The sequence below is a fragment of the Stenella coeruleoalba genome (genome assembly GCF_951394435.1).
Source record: "Stenella coeruleoalba genome assembly, chromosome: 1".
NCBI classification, from domain to species: domain Eukaryota; kingdom Metazoa; phylum Chordata; class Mammalia; order Artiodactyla; family Delphinidae; genus Stenella; species Stenella coeruleoalba.
The window spans coordinates 108,203,720-108,212,771 of record NC_137169.1 but is presented as its reverse complement, the minus strand read 5'-3'; the positions used below and the strand labels follow the sequence as shown (position 1 = coordinate 108,212,771).

Below are 9,052 nucleotides of genomic sequence, written 5' to 3'. Positions count from 1 at the left end.
TGTATTTGGGTCAAAACTGACTTGAAGGCTTTGATGGCTTTCCAAGTCATTGACAAAATTTCCTAAACAGTCGAGGTGTATTGGGCAAGGGACAAATGGATGCTAGCCCAATAAAATCCAATTTTTAGATCTTCATAGCTGTACTTCCTATTTACTGTTTATTTTTTGTTGCTTGGATCAACTTACCACATTTAAAGCCACATAATGATTCATATTCTATATCTGCACTGCAGTCTTGTTTAATAGCTAGCTACCTTTAACACGTAATTTGAATTGAAGTACTTGTTACCTTTTTTCACCACTACTTCTAATGCTTCAATGTACTTCATTTGAGTGAATGATTTTTCTCTTTTTGGTGAATTGGAAATATAATACAACAAAATGGTAACAAAGAAAAATTTAATTTTAACAAATGTAAACAATAATATATGAATTATGTTAAAATACCTTGGTTGAGATAAACTATACTGATAACTAAATGAGGGAAATGGATCTGTGTAATCTTTGTAGTACATATACAACCTACAAGAATTCAAAGATGCTCAATAGCATAATGGGATTTCTGTTAAAATTGGAATAAATTTATGTTAGACAATTTGTGAAAGATGTGTGAAGAGGTAGTACACTGTAGTGCTAAAACAGGGGTATGGGTGGAATATAGTCCCAGAGTCAGCCTTCTTCAGTTTGCCTCCCGCAACACTACTTACCAGCTGGGTGTCCCTTGCTTAACCTCTTTGCTTCTGTTTCCTTATCTGCAAAATGTAAATAATAGAATCTACCTCACAGTGTTGTTATGAGGATTAAATAAGTACTTATAAAGCAGTATGGACAGTGTCCGGCTCGAAGTGCTCAATGCTTCCTATTATTATAAAATAAATCTGTGCAATCATCTTACCACTTCTCTACTAAAAACTTGTCACTATGTCCCTATCGTTGATCAAAGGAAGTTATCCCACTCTTAATCAAAATACATTGCCTCCTGTTTTGGCTGTCGGTATTTCTCCTACCAGACATAAGCGCCCAGATCCTCTTACACTACCAGTTCTATAGCAGGCATTCAAAACTTGCTGAACTTTTTCCCACTAGGGACAAAGGTCCTTAAAAGAGGAAAAAACTAGAAAGGATTACAAATCACGAAGTGAAGTTTAAGCAGTAGGGCACCTAAAGAAGATTTACAAAACAAATCATCTGCAGAGTGGCCAACCAGGCGAATCCACCACCCAGCGAAGCTTTTTAGTAAAATTATTTTTCACTGACGTCACTCGATCGCTGACCTCTAAGGTAGAAGAGGCGGAATTAGAGAGAGACAGCTGGACTTCTTCCTCGCCCTCCCTCCTCCACTGGACTGGCTGGCAGCTCCGTGGCCAGCCCTGCTTCTGGTCGTTTTGCGATTCCATTGGTCAGTTTTCCCGAGGAGGCTGGCCTTGGGGATGACCCCGCCCCCTCTAGGGGCGGGTCTCTCCGTCGTAGGGGCTGGGGATGGTGGGGCGGGGGGCGGTTGCTGCAGCCGCCATCTTGGATTCCGCGGTAGCATTGGCGGCAGTACGGCGCCGCGTCTGGGGAGTGGCTCTCCCCTCCCCCTCCCCCCGGTTCCTTGGCGGTGGCTCCTCCCACTGGGGGGGGGTGCGGCGGCGGTGGCATCTACAGCTATGGCGGCGACTACTGCTAATCCCGGTGAGGAGACGGAGGACTGGGGTGCCTCTCAAGGAGGAGGGGCTGAAGGGGTTGGCAACTGGGTAGACCCAGCGCTGAGGGGCCGTAGTTGGGGCTGAGGGCGCTGAGACGCGTGGGGGTGGCTACGGGGCGGTGGGGGAGGGGAGTGACCTGGGGGAGGGGAGTGACCTGGGGGAGGGGCCCGCCCCTGGGGAACAGGGGAGACCCGAGGTGGAGGGAGGGAGCAGGCGGGTGGGAGTTGGGGATTCCTTGCCCCGAGTTCTGTTTGAGCAGCTGTCCGTGCGGGGCTGGCCCGCCTCCACTCTTGTGGCGGCTTTCTGGTGTGCGATGTAGTCCTCTTTCAGCCTTCTGCCCACTGTGGACCTGCTTGATGCCGAATAACTGTGGGCAGTGTGGCTCGTTTTACTTTAAAGGTAGTTGGGACTCATAGGATCATGTTGCTGTTTAGCTGAGGTGTTACTTCCAAACGTTTAGATTTTAAATTTTAAAAATCTTTGAATTCATACTCAGTTTCTTAAAAAAAAAGAAGCTGTACCTCCTCCCTCCCTATCCGAGGGCTATCCTTTGAAACTTGCGTTTATGTATTAAGAGGTGCCTCTAGTGTCATTAGCTGCTGAAGGCAGAGGTTTGTGTAATGTTTGAGTTACAGGATAGATCTTGCCAACAGCAAGCATCCAGGACCCAGGTTTAAATCTTGTTAGGTGGGTCAAGGCAGTTCCCATTCTTTAAGAAAAGTTCAGTTCATGCTATTTCTCAATGAACATCTCTTCTAAAGTGGGAGCTTGAACGTTAAAAATCTAGTCAGTCATGTCTAAAAGATGGAATGGGGTGTAGTGCAGCAGCAGGTCTAGACAGATCAGGTCTTCAAATTCCTAGTCCCAGTCCTCTTTCCAGTACATTACAGTCATTTCTCCCTAGGAAGTATTTCATTTAAGGGATCCTAGTTTACTTTGCTGACCTTGGCTATTCCCCAGAAATCCTTATCTTTGATAGCCTTAGAAAAGAAGTGAGAGGTGGGGGTGAATAACTTGAAAATATGGTAGTGGGAAGGATTCACTGCTGTTCCCTTGTTAAAACTTAAACTGGATTTTTTTTCGTGTCTCTGAAAGGCAGTAGTATTTTACAGTACTCAGCTTTTGCTATTACAATTGAATCACTGAAATTTACTGTCTTTCCTACCATGTTTCTGGGAACAGACCTATTTAAAGAAGTTAATTTGTCACATGTCAATATCATATTTTTAAATCTTTTAAATATTTTAAGAGGAAAAGGAGATAAAGTTAATGGCTAAAATTGCATTGCAGGAAGTGCTGAGTGATGGAATAAAATCAGAAAGATGCTATTATTATGGCAGACCTGACCTTGAAGTAAAATAACCTGTTAACTAGGGAGTAAATAAACAAGATTTTAAACTGATAACACATTGCAAAATACTTATATAACCCTAGTCAAGTTGCAAAGCATTTCTCTTATTAAGAGGTGGCCTGGGTAAAGAAGTTTAGTGCATATGTCAGAAGCTTTTTTCCCAGCAGTGTGGGTTGGGTTGCTTTATTTTGTTTTGTTTTTTAAACAACAGTAACCAGAATGACAATCTCTTGACCACATTTTCATTAGCTGATCAATATCAACTTAAAACTGTAAGCAGAAAATAACATTCATTTGTGCAGAATCCTTGCTTATGATGAAACAGTTACTTTGTTTATTGCCCTTTGGCAGCCTGCTTCTGCAGTTTTTAGGGTTCTTTTTTTGCGGACCTCTCACTGTTGTGGCCTTTCCCGTTGCGGAGCACAGGCTCAGCGGCCATGGCTCACGGGCCTAGCCGCTCCGCTCGGCATGTGGGATCTTCCTGGACCAGGGCACGAACCCGGGACTCTCAACCACTGCGCCACAAGGGAAGCCCTAGGGTTCTTTTTCGATGTTGGATAATTCTCCCATCTCTTACAAGTTATTGATCCCAAGTTCAACACATGATAATTAAATTAGAAAGTGCATTTTCTTCCTTCAATTCTTGTTTTGCCTCTTTGTATCAAAAGGAAGAGATCATAGTTGCATTGTGGAGTTTTGATAGCCTGTTCCATTTTGGGAAATGAGGACCATAAATGTAGGGACACAGGGTGGGAATGAACTGTGCTCAGTGAAAAGAAAGTAAATGGTTTTCAGGTCAGAATTCTTTGTTGCATGGTCAAACCTTTAATCCTTAGAGTCATTTTAAGGACTAGGGACATCAGACTGATTTCTTTGAGTTTTTTCTACTTTGTCATTTTGCTAGTTAAGTTTCCCTATGGTTCTTGTTTGTTCTGTCCTCACATATGTCTGCAAAGAATTTTGGTAATAATTATTTAACTCTTCTAAGCTTCATTTAAGTTAATCCTTAGTGTTAATAACAATACTTGATCATTTTAGTTGTATTTAGAGTTTGATTTAGAGACTGTTGGTGTTCTTTCAGGGTCTTGCAGGGGACCTGGTTCCTTTGCATTTTTCTCTATGTCTTAACATGGTGCTGGATCAAAAGAAGAGTAAGATATAGTTTATACTCCACAATCTAAGAGTTACGTTGAAGTAATAGTTCTAATGTGGTGGTGGCTTTTTTCTGCGTAATTGATAATTCTTCATATTCTATTATTTTTCACTAATTCTACTTAGCAGTGGCAAGATAAGTGAGTGGGTGGGTGGTCCATGAAGTCTTAGGCTATATCTTTCTTGTCTACATAACTAAACATTTTGAGAAACATTTAAAAAATTGCACGTGTGATTTGTAATGTATCGGCTAAGGCACTGTTTGGGAATAGATTAGTTATTTGATTTATAATTCAGTATTCAAACCAGAGATGTGAATGAATTTTTAGGAGTACAGTTTTCTTCTTCCTTGATTCTGGTGTTCTCTTTCCCAGGGACCTCTTTTTGTGGTATTAGGTACCATTTATTGTGGGTAGAGAACGGGTAGAAGGCAAAGGAAGGAACACACTTGTTTGGGTTTGTAAGGCTGACACTTAGGAAAACTTTTTTTTTCCACATAATTTTTACCTTCATAAATTATAGTTTTTAAAGCATCAATTAGCAGACTTCTTACCCATTACCTTTACTTAACCTTTTTCAGATACAGGAAAATAGGAATTTATGCAGTATAAAATTACAATGCCAAGATACTTTAAAAATTATATTCTATTGCAAAAACCTATTTCAAAAGTGTTTAAATATAGTTTACTAATTCAGCAATTGAAATACAATTAACATTTTTGAAAAAGAACCTTAATCCATATACTTTTTATGCTGTTCGAATTGTGGCACCAGACTGAATCTTTTCTGTTTTTTTAGAAATTAAGAAGTAGATACTTCTGCATTCTTGAAACTCTACTTTTCTTGTTGTTTTGAAATAGTGGTCTCTCACTTTACTTTTTTGCATTCCAACCCTACTCCTCTACTCAAACAATCCACTAACAGATGAGAATATGTTGTTTCATGGATGTTTTGTGAAAGTCTTTTGTGGTTGTCTGCTATGGATGACTTTCTTCTAAGGCAGTAACAGTAGGGATTTCCACAGTACCAAGTGGTGGTTGATCTTCAAAAAACTAAATTGCAACACTCAAGGAAACTAAACACTTTTTCCTTGATTTTACTTAGGTTATGACATTTGGGGCATATTTAATTTCAAAACTAGTAAAATTTGAATCCTTAATTGTAGAAACTATCTTTGGAACCATCTTTTTTTTTTCCCCTTCAGGCTATTTACCATATTTATTTTAAATGTTAATTCCCTGGTGGTATAGTCCTGTATAGAGGTGCAAGGGTGACATTTCTGTCAGTGTTATCCAGTGTCTCTGTGGTTGTATAGCTGATCTTATTTAGATGTAACAGTAAAGGATACATTTAAAGCTCTTGTGATATGCAAGGCCTGAGCTCAGTGGAGTCTATTTGGGCCCATCACCCACACCCAATGATAGGCCCTGCCTGTACAGCCATCTGTTTTTAAGAATGCTGCCTAATATGCCATGATGATTTCAATAAGTAGACATCAACGAATATTGGAGTTGGATTCAAGGTAACTCCTGTCATTTTACATGTAAGAAAACAAACCTAGAGAGAGGAACTGGCACATTTATTAAACATCTATTAAGTTCTTACTATATGCCAGGCTACACTTTCCTGTTTTGTTGGCTATTCTGTATGTTAGAAACCATCTCTTAGTTTCCAAATAAATTCTCTAAATTTGCATCTCTTTTCATCATTTCTTCATTTTGTATTTGTCCCTTCACATTTTCTCTAGTTGAGTAGACAAACTAAGTTTATGACTTCAACAACTTAATTAGAATTTAAGTTCCATGAGAGTAGGACCTTTACCTCCCTTGTTCACCACAGCACCCTACTGCTCCCAGGGGTGCCTAGTACGTAGGACTACAGTTCAGTAAATGTTTGTTGAATAAATGAATGTTGTAAAACCTGGCATTGGAGGTTCATATCTTTATGCACTGTTAATATGAAAATACCTTTGAAAGGATAACACTAATTAAACCATTAACAACATGAATTAATTTATAATAGCTAACAATAATTATATGCCAGATATTGTTATAAATATATTACCTCACTTAATATTCATATATTTATCTCATTTAATATTTTTCTTTAGAAAAAGTTATTTATTTATTTTTTTAATTTTAGCTGTGTCTGGTCTTAGTTGTGGCGCACAGACTCCAGAGCACACGGGCTCAATAGTTGTGGCATGTGGACTCTCTAGTTGTGGTGCAGAGGCTCAGTAGTTGCGGTGCGCGGACTTAGTTGCCCTGCGGCATGTGGGATCTTAGTTGCCTGACCAGGGGTCGAACCTGGGTCCCCTGCATTGGAAGGCGGATTCTTAATCGTTGGACCACCAGGGAAGTCTCCTCATTTAATCTTTACAAGACTCCTATGAGGTATATATTAATATTCTTGTTTTCAGATGAGGAAACTAAGGCACAGAGTGAATAATTAGTTTGTCTGAAGTCACATAGCTAGTAGCGGGTAGAGACAGTTTTTTTGGGGGGTGGGTAGAGACATTTTGATTGCTGGCAGTCCGTCTACACAAATTTTTTTTTTAGGAGTTTTTTTTTCTTTTTTTAAATTAAAATATAGTTGATGTACAATATTATATGTTTCAGGTGTACAACATAGTGACTCACAATTTTAAAGGTTATATTCCATTTATAGTTATTATTAAATATTGGCTGTATGCCCTTTGTTGTACTATAGATCCTTGTAGCTTATTTATTTTATATATAGTAGTTTGTAGCTCTTAATCCCCTACCCTCATCTTGTCTCTCCCCTCTTCCTTCTCCCTACTAGTAACCACTAATTTGTTTTCTATATCTGTGAGTCTGTTTCTTGTTTGTTACGTTCAGGAGTATGTATTATTTTTTAGATTCCACATATAAGTGATATCATACATTGTTTGTCTTTCTCTGTTTGACTTATTTCACTTAACATAATACCCTCCAAGTCCATCCATGTTTTTGCAAATGGCAAGTTTCATTTTTATGGCTGAGTAGTATTCCGTTGTATATATGTACTACATCTTCTTTATCCATTTGTCTGTTGATGGACACTTAGGTTGCTTCCATATCTTGGCAATTGTAAATAATGCTGCTATGAACATTGGAGTACAAGTATCTTTTGAATTAGTGTTTTGTTTTGTTTTTTTTGGATAAATTCCCCCGAGTGGGATTGCTGGGTCATATGGTACTTTAATTTTTAGTCTTTTTTGGGAAACCTCCATACTGTTTTGCACAGTGGCTACGCCGTTTTACATTTCCACTAACAGTGTCTGAGGGTTCCTATTTTTCCACATCCTCACCAACATTTATTATTTGTGGTCTTTAGACAGTATTCTTTTTTTTTTTTTTTTTTTTGCGATACGCAGGCCTCTCACTGTTGTGGCCTTTCCCGTTGCAGAGCTCAGGCTCAGCAGCCATGGCTCACGGGCCCAGCCGCTCCACGGCATGTGGGATCCTCCCGGACCGGGGCACGAACCCGTGTCCCCTGCATTGGCAGGCGGACTCTCAACCACTGCGCCACCAGGGAAGCCCTAGACAGTATTCTTAATTACTAAGTTATAAGACTTTCTCCATTGTGACTTAAAGTCACTTCCTACAGAAATGTGGCACAATGGATACTTTTTGAGGAGGAGGAGGGTGGGGTATTGTCTTTTTTAGTAGATGAAGAAGGTGAAATACCACGTCCAACAGCCAGGATGGCACAGTTGCTTGGATGGAGAAGTGAGTGCAAGGTGCTGAAAAAGTTGCTGGAAGAGTGTTGCAGTTCCTAAAATCGTTTCTATAACTTCTTGTATTCTTTCTTCATAGTTGTTTTTCACCTCTTTAAACAACTTTTACTGGAATCCTTAACTCTTACTGGAATCCTTCTCCTAGTTTTTCATACCCCATTATTGTCCCTTTTTGATGAACTTCTTGAATTTGGCTTCAGAGACACTGCATTGCTTGTTCTTTCTCACTGACTCTTCCTTCTTTGTTCCTTAGGCCTGCTCATTTTCTTTTTCTTGTTTATTATGCTTCTCCTTTTCTAGTCTCACTCCTGGGACTGGAGCTCTTAATTGATTAATTAATTAGTAAGCCAGTCAACTTCCTTCATTTCTATTTGCCCACCTACCTGCCTCAATTAAACATTTATTTGGTAACTACTGTATCTCCTTCCCTCATTTATCTTTTATATATTGAAGACTCTCTAAAATTTTTATTCCTGTCTTCTCACATAAGCTTCTTTTCCTGTATTTTCATCTATTTAAAAAAAAACTTTATTTGAATAACTGTAACATGTTATTTTTATATATATATATATATATATATATAGTCACTAGTATTTCCTTCAGATCTGCTGACCTTCCTAATTTTTCTGTATCTTTTGTGACTATTGCAGTTTTTCCAGTTCCCCAGGTTAAGCAATTAGATGTGTTTGGATTCTTTTATGTATTTATCTGATTTGTTATCACATCTTGTTTTTTTTTGCATTTAAAAAAAGCATTTTTAAACATATAAGGATATTAAAACATATAAAACATTTTAACCATATAAAATATATACCCAAAATAGATGTATTTATTAATTTTTTAAAATTGATCTTTATTGGATTATAGTTGCTTTACAATGTTGTGTTAGTTTCTGCTGTACAGCAAAGTGTATCAGTTATACATATATGTATATCTACTCTTTTTTAGATTCTTTTCCCATATAAGTCATTACAGAGTATTGAGTATAGTTCCCTGTGCTATATAAGTAGGTTCTTAATTAGTTATCTGTTTTATATATAGTAGTGTGTATATGTCAATCCCAATCTCCCAAGTTATCCCTCTCCCCCTTTCCCCCTTGGTAACCATAAGTTTGTTTTCTAC

At 38.6% G+C, this 9,052-nt stretch overlaps 1 protein-coding gene across 6 annotated transcripts in view; it reads left to right on the top strand.

Annotated features, from left to right (window-relative positions):
- The first annotated feature begins 1,520 nt into the window (after nt 1-1,520).
- ARNT (aryl hydrocarbon receptor nuclear translocator) overlaps nt 1,521-9,052 on the top strand; it is a 62,373-nt gene continuing 54,841 nt past the window's right edge. For all 6 annotated transcript variants that reach the window (XM_079944573.1, XM_079944574.1, XM_079944572.1 and 3 more), the window contains exon 1: nt 1,521-1,674. In XM_079944573.1, the coding sequence (XP_079800699.1) occupies nt 1,650-1,674 (25 nt within the window). In that variant the 5' untranslated portion in view covers nt 1,521-1,649. The remainder of the gene's footprint in view (nt 1,675-9,052) is intronic.